The sequence below is a fragment of the Populus euphratica genome, unplaced genomic scaffold, assembly GCF_000495115.2.
Source record: "Populus euphratica unplaced genomic scaffold, PopEup_1.0 scaffold1829.1, whole genome shotgun sequence".
Lineage (NCBI taxonomy): Eukaryota > Viridiplantae > Streptophyta > Magnoliopsida > Malpighiales > Salicaceae > Populus > Populus euphratica.
This window is the reverse complement of record NW_011501663.1, coordinates 3,291-23,530: the sequence shown is the minus strand read 5'-3', so window position 1 is coordinate 23,530 and position 20,240 is coordinate 3,291. Positions and strand designations below refer to the sequence as shown.

The 20,240-nt window shown below is 30.4% G+C and overlaps 1 protein-coding gene across 1 annotated transcript in view; it reads right to left on the bottom strand.

Moving 5' to 3' along the window:
- LOC105118237 (uncharacterized) overlaps window positions 1-19,930 on the bottom strand; it is a 25,514-nt gene extending 5,584 nt beyond the window's left edge. The window contains exons 1-2 of the mRNA XM_011016137.1: window positions 19,764-19,930; window positions 19,035-19,612 (exon numbers count right to left, since the gene is read on the bottom strand). Of these exons, the coding sequence (XP_011014439.1) occupies window positions 19,035-19,603 (569 nt within the window). The 5' untranslated portion in view covers window positions 19,604-19,612; window positions 19,764-19,930. The remainder of the gene's footprint in view (window positions 1-19,034; window positions 19,613-19,763) is intronic.
- Between the last annotated feature and the right edge of the window lie 310 nt (window positions 19,931-20,240).

Below are 20,240 nucleotides of genomic sequence, written 5' to 3'. Positions count from 1 at the left end.
AGTGTTTTTCTTTGTAGCTGGATTTGTTTTTTTAAAAAAGATTTTTAAGAAATCACTTTCCAAACTTTCTTGTGTTTATTTGCTGTTAGGAAAGTTGGTAAATAAAAAACACTTTACAATTAAAGGAAAATTTGGTTTAATTTTCAGAAAAGTATTTTCCTGGAAAATTTAGGAGGAAAACACTTTTCGGAAGTTATGAAAAATTTAGAAATATCATTATTTACTGATTATATCAAATTTGATCCTCAAACTTTTGATTGCTAAATATATATTTTGTTTTGAATATTTATTTTTCAATTTCATTTCTTAAAATTTAATTTTTATATTAATTTTAGTTCTTATTTTTATAATTATTATTTGCTTTTCTCCTATTATTTTTTATTAAAAATTTTTATCTATAAATTTGGTCCTCATTCTCTTGAATATTACTTATTTTATTTGAGATACTTTATGAAATGTTAATTATTATTATTTTAATTTCTTCATTTTTTTTTAGATTTGATGTTTATTATTTTGATTATTATTTATTTTATTCAAGATAATTTATGAAATTTTTTTTTTTTAATTTTATTATTATTTAAATTTTTAATTTATAAGATTTGTTCCTCATTATTTTAATAAACTTGAGAAAAATAAAATATTAATAAATTATTTTCTAATTTATTTTCTATAACATAATCAAATACTGGAAAATGTTTTCTAGTTTATTTTTTATAAAACTATCAAATACTAGAAAATAATTTATTTTTAAAGACTTTATTTTCCTTGAAATTTACTTTTTTAAAATTTATTTTTTTTAGAATTTACTTTTTAAAAACAAAAAACTTTTCTGCAAATAAAAATAGCCAAATAAACTCTCCCTTTCTCTCGATTCTCAAAAAAGAAAAACATATTTTTAAGCTTACTGCACTCAGAGAAAATCTATAAATTAGCATACATGACAATGCAAAGTTACAAGTTTAAATACAATTAATGTGGTGTCATATTCTTTTCAACTTGCTCGCTGTCAATACATGTCTATCTTTTGTACAAAAACAATCCCCTGTTAGAAGAGAACCTACCAGCCTAGACCAACAACATAGCGAGGCGTAACAACTAATAACAAGCATAATTTTTTCATCAATAATATAATTATCAACATCTTATTTTTCTCTATTTATTTACAAGCCAAATACAGAAAAAGAATAGACCACCCAAGAAAGTGAAAGACAAGAAAAAACAGAAGAGAGAGGAGGAACAGAGGGTTCAAAGCAAACCACCGTCTTCGACTTCGCCTGCCTGCATAGGTATGTTCTTCATTTCCCTCTCCTTTGTAATTACATGGGTACTATACAAATTTAATTTACTATTTACCGTCCGGCCAATATATACTTCACTGTTTCTTGCATGCACACTTCAATTAGTTCACGCGTGCCTCCTGTACAGCGGGATTACTGGTTTAAAGCCGTGACTAAGCTGGGCTATTGGATATAAGCCAATATATACAGGTCGGCATAAATTTAATTTTAAAAAATTAAAAACAATAATTTTTTAATTTAAATTTTATGAATTTATTTATTAATATCAGAATTAGAAATACTATATAATTTAAATTATGTAATATTTATTAATATTAGAGTTGATAATATTCATAGATAAATATTTACTAATACTCAGAAATATAAGACAAATTCTTAATAATTTAAAATAATTAATAACGCATTCTACCTTAAATATAACATTTAAAAAATAATAATATCTTTTTTTAATGTAATTAGTTATATATTTTATAATTTTTTTGACTAATTAATTTTTTGTTGAACAATTAAGTTTTTAATGACTGTAATATAATTAAACGTGGGCTCCATGAATGAGATTGTTTCTCCCAAGAATAAAATACAGATACTTGTTTTTTTTTTTCTGAAAAAAAATTAATCGGTAGTTGTATACACGTGTCAATAATCAATCTTGAAAAACAATTTGTGTGAATTTGCACACTAGCTTATTACAGGAAAAATACCCGGCTCATGCACGATTAACCCTTCTCCATCACCTTCACCTGTATGTCATTAAACACTCTTTCGATTTCATTTCCTTTTTCTCTCTTTACGTAGCTATATCATATAGTAGCTGTAACTTGTTGAAATATGAGTCAACTCAGTGTGTTATTGCAGGAGCCAGAAAGAGAAGCACAAACGTTTCTTGCATTGCTTAGAGATCATATGAACGGCACTGGAGATTCTTCAAGGAGAAGATTGTGAATGAGTCTTAAGGAACGGCTAGGATTAAAAGGGTTGGGTTGTTGTGGGGCCACTTGGGGTTTGAGGGCCACCACATCACCAATGATGACCTTGATCATGAACAAGAAGACATGGAGCTGGTTATGGTAAATTCGGGTCAGGAGGGTACACAGGAGAGGGTTTCTTATCCGGTTTGTTTGGATCCGACCCAACAATATTCTTCGGGTATGAACTTAGCTGCTGCTCTGGAAATAATATCATGGAGCCCACCAATGTTACGAATGATCGCCCAAGCTCTAGCACCTATCAAACGTACATGATCACCCAAGCTCAAGTTAAAGAATGGAGTATTTCTTTAAAACGAGAAAGCTAATTTCTAAGTGTCTTTGAAATACACGTACATGATCGCCCAAGCTCAAGCACCTATCAAACATCTGAATAAATTGACATTTGATGGCAAAATTAAAGGCATGGACATATCACACACGAACTCAAAATTAGCATATCGTGGAGAAGTATGAACCGTGAGGTACATCTCTTAAGCATAAAGAGAAAACAAGAACATGAAGAACAATAAGTTGAACAGCTAAAGGGACGGGGCATATAGCTTTTAATGGGTATGAAATGGATGTTTTCATGTGATCCGCAAGGTAATATTACATAATTTTGGAAGAGAATGAAAAAAGCCAAAAAAGAAAAACAAAGTAGCTTCCTTTTAAGTTGATGAACTGGCTCTATATTCCCTTTGCCTCCAATTCCATCTTTTGAGAAAAAAAAGCCTGTTTTTGATTTTTGCTTGAATCATGAGTTCTCTATCTCTCCATGGTTTCTGACATTCACTGTATTGGACTTTATATATTGTGGCAATCTCTTTCTATCTTTTTCATTGATGTTGATATGCACAAATCTCTCGTGTTTGTGTTTCTTAGACTTATAGGTCTGAATTATTAGATTCTGTCTGGGAATTTACCTTGACTCATCGAGTTTTATTTAGAGGGTTTGTCCAGGTTAATTAGATGACAATTTAACTTATCATATTATCTAATCCTGTGTTTATTAGCATATGCACACCTAGTCCATAACTATGCGGCCACCAGTGCGTACCCTCAAATGTTTTGCAAAGAGTACCCTATTATCCTTGACTACCTTCATAGTATTTCATTTGATCCCTCTATATTATTAATTTCCACACATACTCTCCTCTTTATGAATTAGAAACAAATAGTTTCAGATATAAGACTATGCTGTCATGTGTACTTTGAATGAGAGAGTCCTGTTATAGATTGAATGTATACAATAGGCTTTCTTGTGTTGGTAAGATTAAGTTTAAAAATGTTCATTTCTTAAGGTAAAATTTTTTCTTCAAATACTTAGCGCATTTGGATGATTTTAAAATCAATTTAAATGACCATTGATTGAATCATTCTTTCCCAACAGAAACATCATAATTTTCTTTTATGATGAATAAATATTATGCAATTATAATTGATGATATTTAAAAATTCAATATACTCAAAAATAAGATTTAGTGTTTGGATAGTGGGTAATTAATTATATGTCTATATCAATATTTTTAAGCCTAAGTTTAAACTTAAACTTAGGCTTTAAATTAAATTTTAAAAATAGGATGATACATCAATAATAATAATTATAACATATTGCATCAAATTATCTCAATATTGTAGCCACGATATGAACTTATACCGTAATCAATTTGTAATTAACCAGCTAGATAGCTTCATTTGATATCCGATTACGGATCAAGATTCCACTGGCGCCATGCTTATATGTGATTTCATTACTCCTGGGATTGTGTTTCCTATTTTATATATTATTAATCCCACTCCTGACTCCACCTTTACTATAATCAATGATCATATGAAAGAAATTATTGATTGATAAATGAATGACAAGTTGAAGTACAAATGATATATTTGTTGAATTATAGTCGGAAAGGGTCCCATTTAAACGATTCCATGCATGGTTTGGTCTTGTTAACCCATTCCTAATTTTGGACGATTAATCGATTGTGCAATGGACCCCTTCTGTAAGGGCCTGTTTTTGGAAGACGTGGGCTCAATCGTGTAGCACATCATCTTGAGTTCTTGATGAGGTAAAGAGACATAAATTACACATACAATAGCTACTGAAGTTATTGAAGGCTGGTGTTTTTTGTTTTTTGGCTTTTATAGTGAAGATTACTGTTTGGAGGCAACTTGTATACATTTTGGATGAAAGCGATGATGATTTGATCAATAAAATTCTATGTCCCATATGCCATACGTAATCTGTGCACCTTGACGTGGCATCCACATCTAAATTTTGGCAGGGTCATTGGATACAAAGTGGGATTATTTTTTTTAATTTGAAAGAATTATTCGTTCTTTTTCTTATTATAATTAAGGAAGAAGATAAAGAAAATGTGTTTTTTTTTAAAGCGAAGTAATTCGGATTCTTCTTCAAAAAATAAAGAAAAATCTCAGTGCATATTACGTGTATGAAGGGAAGAATCGATTCAGAAATAATTAAACTCGTGGTACTAATTAATCCTTTTTTTATTAGCAATTAAGGAACTAAATTTTCAAAGCTAAGAATATAATGAAATTATAATAGTGCAATTTGATATATCATGTTATTATTTCATAGCCGCCATGTCTAAGAAATTAAAATTGCTGTGTGTTTGTTTGTTTGTTTTTTTGTAGCACGATTCCCTTTTTTAGTTTAATCAACAATAAATAGAATCATGATGAGTAATTAATCCATTTTTTTATATTTATATGAGTTTACGTGTGTGTGTGTCTAAATTCTTTTGCTATAAATCTCAATGCAGATAAGTTTATAAAGAAAGAATCTAGCTAGGGAATCAATCTATATATCTAGAGAAAAAATTAACCTCGTAGCTCTAGTCCATTTTTTTTCTATTTATATGAGTAATTAATATAAAAGCATACTAAATCCTCAAATTAAACATAAAAATCAAAATTAATATGATAATAAAATTATGCAAAGTGTAAATAGTATTCTTACATAGCGCACCATCACATGCATTGTATTAATTTCTTTTCATTTTTTTAAAATAAAAATAGTGTTTCATTAATACCAAAAATATACAAATACATAATTACTTTCACATTAAATAGAAGAGTGTTAATACTTTTAATTTGAATTTCAGACATCAAATTTATAGGACAAGAGGAGGATTCAAGGGTAATTGATGACAGGCAAACAAAGAAAAATTTCATCCGAAGAAAATTCAAAGCCAACTCAAATTAAAAAAAAAATCCGAAAAATAATTAAAAAAGTTAATTAAAATTGAATTCCAGCTGTTATCTGTAGTTGGTAAATTAAGCATGCCCGGTTCAGTCCAACCGACGGCTGCTGTTGCCAAATATTAGCAATAGAAGTGCGGTTGGTAAAGAGTTACCAACTCTTTTTTTTTATCTGTTAGTATTAAGTAGAACTTAACTGGAAATTTATATAACCTAAATACACAAATTGTTACAGCACAATATTTAATTTACTGCTCATGTTGTCGTTTAATAATTTCATACTATGATTTATAATTGGAAGCCTTTTAGATTTCATAATAATATGCACTTTTATTTCATAATAATTTGTAGGGTTATGTTCCCATGCAGAGATTAATTATCATGACAAGTATAAGAGAGATTGAAAGGAAGAATTCATGAGAAAATACACTCCCACGGACCACAATCATTAGAAATATAATTTGTTAAGGAATGGGTACTATCTAGCACTATGACATATCAACTATGAACAACGAAACATATCATGCGCACCAGGCAGGACAATGAGATTAAAAAAGATAGCCAAAAGAATTTTCCAGAAATGTGAGTCTCTCTCCTTGTAACCGAACCTAGATGCATTCATGGACAGAAAAACCTAAAAGTTTTTTGAAAAATTATCGATCATTCACGAAAAAGTTTAAATTGTTGATAATGATTTTCAAGGAGAAACAAAAATTCATAATAAGAAGAATTAAAAAGTAGAAAAAGAGGTTGCTTCATAATAAGAAGAATTAAAAAGTAGAAAAAAAGGTTGCTTCTTCTGTGGTTTCATGTTTGAGTTCTTCATTGCTCATACGATGGTCACTGAAAGCTTATATAGTCGTTAACTTCAGATCCTATGAGATTAGTTGTGGTGCGCGCAAACTGATCCGGACACCCACGTTAATAAAAAAAAAAAGGATAGAAAACTAAATGTAATATGTATGGACAATGTTCATGAGCTCGGATTTTCTTTTTTTCGAGATCACAAAGAATCTGTTAAATTTTTGTTATATAATAATATAAATTATATTTTAAAATCTCATTTAATAATTTAAGTTTTTAAGTTGAATTAATTTATTGATATAATATCAAAATCTTGATAATCAACTTGTCACAATTTCAAATCTCATCACCCCTTTTGTTTTAAATAAAAATTAAATATAAAATAATATAAGCTTATACAAGATTCAAATTCAAAGAATTTTTATTTAATGAAATATTTTAAAAAATAATATAAATTATATTTTAAAATCTCACCTAAAAATTTAAATTTTTAGATTGGATTATTTTTATACCAAACCTAAAATAACCATACAATTTTTTCAATATGCCTCATGTGCCACGTTTTCATTAAGAAATTTAGCATGGCCTCTAATTGCTTGAGTCGTGGTTTTCATTTTATATGTATTGACTGAAAGGTTTCTGTTAGCAAGAATATTATTAAAAACTTAATCTGAAAAATAATTTTTTTATTATTATAATGAAATTCATTATTATAATGGCATGTAGTCATTTCATAATCATAGAAACAAAAGAAGAAATCCCAATTTATTAGAAATTAATTAAATCGTTGATTTCCAGTCTTGCTGTTGAAGGGTCAGTTCCCAGTTTAGCTTCTTAATTAGGTAGATCTTAGAATAAAAAAAATCAAAGTGATGACCGATGACCAAGAACATTTTTAGCCATCACCATATCTCCATCCATAAAAAAAATCTTGCACCTATTATAACACGTTACCCAAAAGGCTCTTTACTCTCTTCTCTTTTTCAATGGAAATGCCATTCGATTCATCCATGGAACTGGACTTTTAATGAACATTCATGATACATATGGACCTCAATAGTTTTTTTTTTTCCAACTAGCCATGTTAGTTCAATGTTTTTCTATCAAAGTCCTACACGATTTTGTGCTACATGATGGAGATGAGTAACCTAAATTACGAGATACTTAACCTTCAAACTAAGAATCTATTTTGTATTTTGCTTCAACTTATATTTTATCCCACTTACAGGGTTAAAAGGATTTGGTTAAACCTAGCATCCACTACAAATTTGTATGTGTTTCACTACAAAATCTTTCTTGAAAACTTAGTTTGGAAAAACCTATAATTTATAAAGTTATTTTTTCAAGTTAAAATCACTTTGACGAGATGTGTCCATATTCGCAATATAATAAGCCCATTATGAAATATTATCCCGTATAACTTCTTAATAGCCTTATCAGAGCCCTCCAGACGAGAAATCTAGATAAAACACATGACTCGTTTTTATGAATGGCATCAACTGATAAAATGTGTCCATATCCGTAAAATGATAAGTTTATCACAAAGTGTTGTCTCACATTTCTTCTAGTAGATTTTATTTTTTAAAAGACATCTCACAATGAAAAAAATATCCTTAATATTATATAAACAATCAAGACTCTTGTCCCCTCATCAATATGAAATAATGGTATTATCACATTTTATTTTGTATTTTATTTTAGTGTTAAAAGTGTTTGGTTAAATCTCATCCACTATGAATTTACATGGATCCTGTTAAAAATCATTTCTTTGAAACTTAACTGAAAAAACTATTATTTATATTTAAAATAAAAACCTTGTTTTTTTAAACTATAATCACAAAAATTATCATAATATCACATAAAAAATATTTATTTTCAATTGTGTTAGTTAATGCCTGGAACATCCTCTTCAACCTGTGTATAGAGTACATTTTTTGTTTTGTGCCAAACACATAACACATAAGGATGATATATAATTTGATAAATCAAACGTGAAATTAGGGTTTGGCATTGAACTTTGCACTGAATTGATGGAGAGACCAAAAGTGGAAAGTTAATGGTCACCTGATCATAAGCCCATAGCTTCTCTTTTGGTTGAAAGATGAAAAAGCCCCTGGTTTGCTAACTACGCGTGAAGCAGTTTTGAAAAATTAATTAATCAATTTAGCCACCTAAGTAGCCCAACCACCACCGCGAACTGTCACCCCATAGGTGGTCCTGCTGCCTGCTGAGGCTGTCGACTTTTCCCCCCTACAAACAGTAAATTTCGAAAATAGTTAAATTAAACAAACATCTATTTTATTTTTCTCTTGATTAGACCGCTACCAATTACTGAAATGAATAGATAAATTACATTAACATTAAGAATTAAACTACTTAACGGTTGACGTCATTGACTATGACCAATTTTCTCACCTTTAGCTAGGGATAAAAAATAAATTGAAAAATCAATTAAATTAAAAAAACTGAACTAAAAAAAATGGATTAAACCAATTAAAATTTAAAAAAAAAACAGTCAATTCGGTTTAATTTTAGTTTTATAATAAAAAAATCGAACCGAACCAAAACCGGAAAAACTGAGTAAAACAAAAAAAAATCGAGTTAAAGCCGGAAAAAACGAGCCAAACAAGAAAAATCAAGCAAACTGGTTTGAACCGGTTTTTTTTAAAAAACCAAACCAAATAGAAACCGATCGGTTTGACCTAGTTTCAGTTTGGTTTTGGTTTTTTTTCAAAAAAAATTCTCCAATTTGTTATTTTTCTAATAAAAACCAAACCAAATAAAAAATAATCACTTTTACCTTTAGCTCTTAAGAAATTTTATTTCCTGTAGTTTAGTTATTGTATTTATTTTTATTTTTCAATTTTACATTTTAAAATATTATTTCAGGGTTTTACTAGATCTTATTAGGCCCCAATATCTATTTCTATTTATATTCCCTTGTGTATCTAGTATGAAATGGAGTATTTTAACATTAATTTAGATTTGGTTAAACCTAGCATCCACTACAAAATTATATGTGCTTCGCTACAAAATCATTCTTGAAAACTTAGTTTGGAAAAACCTAAAATTTATAAAGTTTTTTTATAAAGTTAAAATCACTTTGACGAGATGTATCCATGTTCGCAATATGATAGGTCCATCAAGAGATATTGTCCTATATAATTTTCTACCATCCAAACAAGGAGTTTGGGTAAAGTATATTACTCGTTTTCATGAATGACATCAACTGATAAAGTATATCCATATCCATAAAATGATAGATTTATTATAAAATATTATCTCACATTTTTTTTAGTGGATTTTATTTTTTAAAAGAAGTCTCATAGTAAAAAAAATATCATTAATATCATATAAACAACCAAGATTTTTATCTCCTTATCAATATGGGATAATGACATTATTACATTTTATTTTAGTGTTAAAAGTGTTCAGTTAAATCTCATCCACTATGAATTTACATGCATCCTCTTAAAAATCATTTCTTCAAAACTTAACTAAAAAAACTATTATTTATATTTTTAAAAAAAACTTGTTTTTTTAAGTTATAATCACAAAAATTATCATAATATCACATAAAAAAATGTTTATTTTCAATTGTGTTAGTTAATGCCTGGAACATCCTCTTCAACCTGTGTATAGAGTACATTTTTTGTTTTGTGCCAAACACATAACACATAAGGATGATATATAATTTGATAAATCAAACGTGAAATTAGGGTTTGGCATTGAACTTTGCACTGAATTGATGGAGAGACCAAAAGTGGAAAGTTAATGGTCACCTGATCATAAGCCCATAGCTTCTCTTTTGGTTGAAAGATGAAAAAGCCCCTGGTTTGCTAACTACGCGTGAAGCAGTTTTGAAAAATTAATTAATCAATTTAGCCACCTAAGTAGCCCAACCACCACCGCGAACTGTCACCCCCTAGGTGGTCCTGCTGCCTGCTGAGGCTGTCAACTATTCCCCCCTACAAACAGTAAATTTCGAAAATAGTTAAATTAAACAAACATCTATTTTATTTTTCTCTTGATTAGACCGCTACCAATTACTGAAATGAATAGATAAATTACATTAACATTAAGAATTAAACTACTTAACGGTTCACGTCATTGACTATGACCAATTTTCCCACCTTCAGCTCTTAAGAAATTTTCTTTCTTGCAGTTTGGTCATTGCATTTATTTTTATTTTTCAATTTTACCCTTTAAAATATCGTTTCAGGGTTTTATTAGGTCCCAATATCTATTTCTATTTATATTCCCTTGTGTATCTAGTATGAAATGGAGTATTTTATGGAGTATTTTAACATTAATTTCAAAATATATTTTATAAAATATAATTTAAATTTGTTGTCAAAATAAAATTGAATAAACAAAGATCAAACTTGACACAAAAATAAAACAAAATTTATAAAAAGCATGAAGTAAGTTCAATTATGTTCCCTTAATTTTAGAATATACATGTTTGGTCCTGGTATTTATATATTTTAGTTTAAGTTCAAATCTTTTTTTTTTTATGTTTCAATCCCTCGTTATGAGTTATAAGAAAGAAAATCATCAAAAAATAATAACAAAAGACAAAGTGTTTATTAGCCCACCATAATTCAAACCATTATAATAATTAACTGAGCTTAGTGTAAATTGATTCATCCTAAAAAATAAAAGTGGACTAGGTCGCGTAATTATTTTTTAATTCTACTGGATTATGTGTTTTAAAGTCAATAAAGGGTGTTTTGTGTTTTAAAATGTGTTTTATGCTTTAAAATGCATTTATTGAGGTTTATATATTGTTTTTTATGTGTTTTTAAATAAAAATAAATTAAAAATAAATTTCTAAAATCTAAATACTTAGATCCTGATTTTCCGATCACAAAGATATAATTAAAAATTATAAAAATAGGTCATCTGTTATACTAGATGACATTTCAACTTTTTTTTATAAATCACGCACATCAATGGCTTGCTGGGTTTATTAACACCAGATTTTTTTTTTAATTTTTTTAAATTTAATTTTTAATTAATACTTACTATATTATTTTTAAAAAATTTTAATTTAAGTTTTTTAAAAATATCAATTGATATTTTGGATTGTTTCTATAATTTTATAATACTATAAAAATATTTTTTTAATTTATCTTTAATTTTTTTCATTTCAAACTTTAGATAGATAAAAAATATTTATATATTTCATTTAGAAAAATGAAAATTATATTTACTTAGCGAGTATAATTAACCTTGAAATAAAAAAAAATGAAATGAAAAAAGGATAGCTATAGTAAACATTTGCAAGCATATTTATTTTTTGTTTTTTTATAGAAAAATCATCTTTTTAAAAAAATCAATTTTAACAACTCTTATTTGATTTACCAGTTCTTATATTTTTAGTATATTTTATTAAACAGATCTTTTTTTATATTTTTTAATTAATAAATTATGTTATTGGAAAATGAGTCTACAATGTTTTATTAAATATAGACCTTATATATATATATATATATATATATAACAAATCAACTTAAAATCATATTCACAACATAGCATAGATGTACTAACTAGTTTTATTTCTAAATGATTTTAAAAATAAATAAGTGCCGTGATTTTTAACCACTAATCACTCCTTGATATTCTTAATTAACATCATGCATTAACATACAGTCCAGTTAACACAAAAATACTTTAATTGGATTTAAAACCGAAAACTATGAAAATGCTTGGGTTTTATCCCTTCGATAATCAAACTCAAATCCTATAAATATTTTAATGGATCCGTTCATGCATATGCATTTGATTGTTCACAAGGTTATGGTATTTATTTCTTCCTTTTTCTCATTTTTATTGAAAAATAGTTTTTTAAAACAATAAATATATAAAAAGTGAATTATTTGTTTATATTTGATAGCATTATAAAAAACTAAGTTGAGAAATAATTTCTAGTGTTTAGCTATATTATAAAAAATAAGTTAAAAAAATAACTTATTTAATAATATTTTTTCAAGTTTATTAAAACAATAAAAATTAAATTTGACAAATAAAAAATTTGATAGAGGATGAAATTTAAAAAATATATAATTTTATAATTTATTTAAAAAAATCACAATAAAAAACATATATCAAATCTTGTAGATTAAAAAATTAATAGATGATGAAATTAAAAATCAATTAATTTCATAAATCATCCTCATATCAGCCCCTCATTTTTTCTACCACTAACCGGCTACCAAGCAGCCACCAAAACTCTCTCCTTCTTTTCCTTTCAATATTTTTCTCTCCTTTGCAACTTTTTCTTCTTTCTCTTCTAGCTGGAGCCGCTCTAGCCAATTCCACCGTCGCCGGCCTCAGCTCATCCTCCCCACCGGCCAGCCATCACCACCATGCCAGGTGGTCTGCTACCCTTCCACTGGTTCTTCATCTCCACCATGGGAGTTCCACTATTTTGAATAGTGGAACGTGAATTATAATTCACGTTCCACTGTTCATAAGTAAAAAGTGGAAATACCTGATTTCCTCTAAAATTATAAAAAATTCAAAAAATATTTTTTAAAAATATTTTATTGCATACGGCCAAATCCTGAAATTTTTCCAAGCGTGTTTTTCATAGAAAAAAATTGCATCTTTTTCAAGCTTTTTTTTTAAATCCAAAAGTAAATATTATAACTAGATTATGATTATCCATTAGGATTTGACCAACATGTCAAAAATCTTTTTCCAATCCTTTTTTTAGAATCCAAATATAGACTTTAATATTTATGGGGTGTAAAATTACATGATAAAATACATCCTCAGGTATTAAAGATAGATGATGTAAATAAATACGATGTTAAAATTCAGATTTTAGAACAGTTAGGATTTAACCCAACAAGGTAGAAACTCTCTCATGAAGATAAATCTGCCTTGAGCCTTAGAAAAGATCAACAAATACCCAATTCAGGAAAAAAATAATTAAACAACAATACAGTTTATCTTAGGTAAAGTGCATTAGGGGTGATGTGTCTTCCTCTTGCACAACTAGTCCCTTACTCAGACTCTCGCTGACCATAGGTTTCTAGTGACCATAACATTAGGTGACGACTCCTAAATATTAATTATAATTTTATGATTAAATCAAAAACCCTTTCCAACACACAACACATCTCATTAGGAGGCACAACAAGAGCCTCCGTCTTCGCCAGATGATATAGACCCGCTACAACCACTACCAACAAATCCTATATATATGGTATTTTATATTGCAGTGATTATTTTCCATAACTAGCATGAATCAAATCATATATCTATAGTATTTTATATTACAGTAATTATATATTATTCAATAATTATCTTCTTGACACATTATTTCCTTAATATTAAACCTGATGCTTACATTGATCAAAAATTAAGTAGCAACACCTGTTACTATGCTCATGCATAATAGCAGGGTAATTATTTCTTCTTGCTCACAGAAACGTGCATAACACATGTTTTGCATGCAAGAAAATTAAGTGAGAAACTAAGAGAAAGGGAAGAGAATTACCTGGAATGGAGGCGTTGTTGTTTATAGTGCTTGTGCCTCATGGTGGTATTGGTGTCGCGACAGCCGGTTATGGTGGTGGCTGAGAAGCCCGATGACGCTACTGTTTTTCTTTTTCTTCCTCGTGCAGAGGCGCCAACCTCTATTTTTGTTTCCTTCCTTGTCTGCTTCTGTTTGGTTCTTCTCCTTTGAGTCTTTTGTAGGGATTGAGCTGCTGGTGGCTTTCAAATGGTTCGATAGAGGTTGCTGACCGGTGGAGTTGCTGTAGGGGGCGACAATGGCTCTTCTCTTCTCTGTGTAGAGGTGTGAGCCTCTCCCCCCTTTGTTTTTTTTTTTAATTCTTCCCTTTCTTTGTCTTGTGTCTCCTCTCTCTTCTGTTCCCCTCCCTTTTTGTTTTGTATTGTTCCCTGTCTTCCTCTCTTTTTTCTCTCTTCTCCTCTTCCTTACACTATCCCTCTTTGTCCTGTTTTTTTCTCCTCTCTATCTCGTTCTCCCTCCAATGTTTCCCCTCCTTGTTTCATTGTCTTTCTCTAGCTTTTATAAGCTAAAGAATGTCTTGTGATGCAAGGTTCAGCTTGGTAATGGCATGAAGAGGAATAGTAGTCATGAAACATTCCCTATAACTGAAGCAATTTGCTGTTTTTATTGCTGAAATGATTATTTGCTGAATTGGCTTTAAAGAAAGGTGATGAAATATTGCTCTGAAAAGGCACCGTTTTCCTATGAACATGGATATTTGTGATTTGGTTATTGGATGTTTTTACAATTTTATAATCAAGCCCCCCAAGTAAATTGTAATTGGATCCTTTGATTTTAGTGTCTTTTCCGGTTTGGTCTTGATTTCGATTGTTTCAATCAAGTCTCTAATTGGCCATCAAACTTCAATAATTATGCAATTAAGCCCCTAATTTGATCAAATCAACTCTTCAAAATTATAATTGGACCCCAGAACATTAATTTGTTCAAATAAAAGCCTAAATTGACTTAAAAATCAATTTTTTTTACAATCCAACCTTCCATAAATTCAATTAAACTTCAGATAAAATTTAATTAGTTCATAAACATCTGATTTTAAACTTTTCTTTCTTAACTTGAATTTTTTTTTTACAACAGGGCTTTTATCAATAAAAAATATAATGTCAAATTTTAATTTTTATATTTATAAATCTCCTCAACTAATTTTTAGCCATTTCATGGGTGTTCTAGCATCTTTTTCTCACTTTTTTTTTTAATTCCTTTCGAATATATTTGTTGATATGTAATTTTTATATTTTTATTTTATTTTTTTTCGTGGGAATCCAAAAGTGGACGACAACACTATATATAATACATACCGGCTTAAGGCCGTCATTGTAAACAGCGCAACCACATAAATATCACGAAATTGAATCACAACCATACATGCAATAAAACACACATGTAATGATCTATGGTAGAGGTTCAAACCATCAAGAAAATGGAATAACCTCTGCCATTTAAATCTCCCATATTAATCAACTCGACGGAGCTTTTTCTCCCGTGGTAGGCAAGGGGCAAGAAACGGTGGCAGAGCTTTCCCGGTTATCCTGAGAATGTTGTATGTACGGTTATCCTGAGAATGTTGCATGTGGAGCCCATAAATGAGACATACAGACGGAATTGCATTATTGCAAATACTAAGACTGGAAGGAATGCAGCAATGGAAAGGAGTAATGTTGTCAACTTTTTCTCTGACTGAATGAGTATCAAGATTGTGGCCCCAAAAGATAGCATGGTCGTTATCACAGCAAAGAAGAGGAAGGTGAAGCCAACAAGAAGTTTCCGAGGAAGAGAGATGCGAAATTCTTGTAGCTCAAATGGAGAGGTCAACAAAGACAGAAATACCACAAGCGAAGTCAAGGAGCTTGCTAAGGAAAGAACATCCGAGATAGTGAAAACCAGAAAATAGGGAGAGTTGATGAAGTTGGGCGTGCCATTCTTATCAGAACCTCCGGGCACAGTATAGGCAGCAGCAAAGACAACAGTAGCAACAAGTGCAGCTACTGTGGAACAAGACTGAGTCGTTTCCTTTATCCATTTCTGTGCATTTTTCAGTTGGTCCTGGTGACTCTCTTTGAAGAGCTCGTCTGCAGTCTTGCCTTCATCGTTCCGAAGCGTGACATAATGAGAAGGAATTACCTTTTGCACTTGCTGCAATAATCGGGAGATAAATATGATTGTTATATAAATGGAGTTTGTAAATAAAACAACGTATTATTTAATTCAGTATAATTTTTAATACTATTTAAGTTGTTGGTTCGGGTGACAAGGAGAACTAGATCAGCCTGATGTCTTAATTAGGTGACATGTCTACCTTTCATTAGCATTAAAATCAATTTTTTACAGTTTAACGGTTTTTCTATAACCTTAACTGGATTGCATATTTTGATTGAAACAAATGTTTTAATAGGTTTGGTGCTCTAATACACAAGACGGATAATCCTGTACCAAGTCCATGAATAATTTTTGTCAGGAGGTAAAGAAAAAGGGAAGAAAAGGTCCCACCTCAAACCATTGCAACTCCTCCTGAAGTTTAAGTGCAGGCCCAGGCTTGGTTCCTCCTCTGTAATGCTCCATATCTGCAACATGGTGCAACAATGTGTTGCCCTTCTTATCAATTACTCGATGCAGTCTAGCCAATGGTACTTTCTGTTGCTTCACAAGATTGAAGATCTCTTTCTGGCGATGCATGACGGCCATTTTTTTCTGGCGATGCTTGACGGCCACATTCAAAATGCTCTGCCCCTCCTCATTGAGATGCTCAACAGCGTGGGGATATTGATTTATTATCTCCCACACAATCTCTTCTATTCCATTTATAGTTGCAATAAACAATGGGATATGCTCCTTCCTAGTTAATGACGAGTTCGTTTCATTAAGCAGCACAATAGCATCGGGATATTTTTTCATTATCTCCAACACAATTTCTTCTTTTCCATTTTTGGTTGCAATAAACAATGGGATCTTCTCCTTCAATGATGAGTTCCTTTCAGAAATTTCTTCTGTACCTTTTCCTTTGCTATTGAATTCAGGGAACTGGTTTTCTCCCTTTCTGTATTGTTTCCTACCCAGTCCTTCCTTTGGTAGGCTGACTTTATTCAATGACTCATCTTTCTCTATTAGGTTTTTGGCGAGTATCAAAGCAAATACATGCTTTCTTTTCCGGTTCCAGAATCCATCTAGCCAACATCTCACTTCATGTTCATGCGAAGGGGAATGAAATTAAACATGGATGAGAGCTAGCCATTTTTAAGAAACAGAAAGAAATGTTAACAATGATAGTAGAAGGATGAACAAAAAAATATCATGATTGTATAACGTGAAAAAATAGAGGCATGCTAAAGGTGAAAAAAGATAATGATTGTCTGGTTCTAAACCTTTATATTTGCAATTCTCTTTACCTTCATGCCTTATACTTTATATTAGGTAGTAAAAAACTACATGGCTAACTTTCCGTTATATAAAAAATCTATCGAAAACAAAACAACACCAACATAATTATAAGAAGAAATCGTAGCTAAAAGAAATGAATCTAAATCGTGCAACCATAAAAATGCAACCATTTTTTATTGAAAAAAAAATTGTTGTTTGATATTTACGTACAGAGAGTTTATCTAGTTCATTGGGAAGAGGCTCTATATCTGATGACTCCCATGAATTATTTGCATAAGCATCTAATAAGAGGACGTGAACCAAAAGCTCTTGGTAAGTTAATGAAGATGTAAGTTTGCTTGGTAACGTGGTCTAAAAATCGTGTTGTTTTAAATTTTGGTTTTTTATCAAAAATTTTTTATATTTATATTTTTAAATTATTTTAATGTACTGATATAAAATTATTTAAAAAAATAAAAAGATATTATTTTTATATATTTCTAAGAAAAAACATTTTAAACTATAATTTCTATAAAAAATCCTAAACAGGCCTGTAACATCAAATTTTATTTTTTTCTAGTTCAAGCATAAGGTTTATTCGAGTAAAAAAAACATTTCAATGTAAAAATATAAATACAAGGATAGTTTTTTATTATCTCACTAATACACCTTTTTAAATAACAATGAGATATTAGAACCACCAGTCCTATGTAAATAATGTAAGTGATGCATGAAGTTGAGAAATAACCACCCACTTCAAACGGGCTCTAAATCTCTAATATTAGAAGCTAGAATTCAAATCCATGATTATTTATTATTAAAGTTATAATATCATTTAAAAAATCATTTCAATAAAAAAATTGAAGTTACTACTAGGAAATAATTACAAGAGAACAACAACAACAAAAGGTGGTTGTATCTCTACTAACGACGTGATATTAAAATCTGCAACGTGATAGATTATTTCTTATCCTTTTTGACGCCGCAAACTGGAAATACAACACTTAAAATTTAGAAATTGGGAGTAACTACTCTGTTTGTGTAGCCCAGGTCCATTAAATCTTCCTTTGAAAAAGAGAGAGAGATAGAGAGAGGCTCAGTTATATTCAAACTAACGTTGGCTACCGGATTCAAATATTTGTTAGAGCCATGAAATTTTAAAATCGATATACAAAGGTAGCTCAATATATAATACCACCTAGCCTTGAAACCAAAAGAATGGGCCTTAATTGTGTCCAATACCTTTAGGGACCTTTAAATATTTCAGTATGCCGCCTCTTTGATTCCTCTCCGAGCCGCTCCCCAGATCTTCAGAGTTCCTCCCTTGACCGCTCTCAAGATCTCTCGACCTCTTTCTTTCCTCGAACCAAGCTTCTACCTGCGATTTTACCTCGTGGTGACGTTTAACAGGAAGGCCTGCAACAAAATATAGAGTTCAATTTATATGTGTGTGTGCATACACATATATACATATAAGTGTGTGTGTGTGTGTCCTTGGTATCCATACAAGAAATGTGTAGGCAATATTGTAGGGTCTAATAATGTGGTTAGTGTAGGCATACAGCAGTAGATGAGTCCTTCACATATGCCCACTGGGAAATCCACTCTCAAAAGCGGTTGGCATTTGGGCAAGAAGTTGAAGAGCAGTTACGCCGTCTTTGTCCTTCAACTTGTGGAGCGACTCATCCAGTTGGAGCAATAGTAAAGCTGTTTCTGCATTCATGAAATTAGGCATAGAAGAATTATACGATATCTTATATATATGAGTATACTTTTTTAAAATTGAGAATTATGTAAAGAGAGGAATAATTGTTACCAAAGTGTTGCCCTTTGATAGCAGCGCTAAGGATGGAGACGCCATCTTCCTTTCTCTTGCGGTGAATTGATAACAGGCGGCACTTATCATCCACGCATTGTTCTGGTTTGGACCTGATTAAAAACTCCACTATTTCTGCCTCAGCAAATCCAGCAGCTGTAAACAATGGGGTTTCACCGAAATGATTTCGAATCAAAAGCAGGTCTGGACAAAGTTCTACCATGAGCTTTGCAGCCTCATAATTCCCATAGATGGTTGCCTCGTGAAGAGCCGTATTTCCAAATTTGTTTTTTCTCTTGAGAAATTTTATCTCAGGTTCAAGGGACTCTGTCTCAGGTTCAAGGGACTCTGTCTCATCAGTTATACGGAATTCTGCCTCATCAGGTACAAGGAAATCATTATCCTTCACGATTCCAAGTAAATCTTTAAGTGGTTGCTCTTGTTTGCTGTAGACAGCTATATGAAGTGCAGTATCCGCAGAGAGCGTAATTGGCAAGGGCACATCTAGGACACGTTCCTGATAATGGTGAAGCATGCTTCTCCAATCTCCACTCATGGCTGCTCTATAAGGTGTCCCCATTATAGGAAGAGAACTCATGTTTTCTCTCTGCAAAAAATTACTTAAGTGACCATTGTTAATGAACAATCTCAATTCAAAGCTAATTAAGGTGAAATCATAAAAATGATATAACTCATTAATATAATGGAAAACAAAAATAGGAAGTAAGCACTCAAGGAGAATTGTCAGTACGTCATACCTTTTAGTAATGGAAATGATCGAAATGCTCCTCCACCTACTTCTTGGTAAAGTCAATGTCAACAAGAAAACTTGTTTCCGGAGAGATGACTACAAAGAAACAACCTAGCTTGCAGTTTTTCTGAATTAAGTCGTTTGAGAACCCTATATACACAATCCCTTAATTCCTCTTTCAGGAAAAAAGTAAGTTAGGATCCTTGTGTTGCTTATTTGGTTTATAAAGTGAACCTATTATGAGAATATAATAAAGATATGTTGATTCTCCTTCCAGTTAAAACGTATATATATGTTCATGTAAAGCTAGCACCAGCTCCTTGTATGTATACGTTTCCTTTGATTTCTTATGATTGAATTTAGCTTAACGCATCCATTAAAACTTCTAATCATTTAGTCATTAAACTTGGATATCGTTTTAAATTAAATCATTCAGCATCTTTTATATTTATTTATATTTTTGTATTTATTCAATAAGGGACAT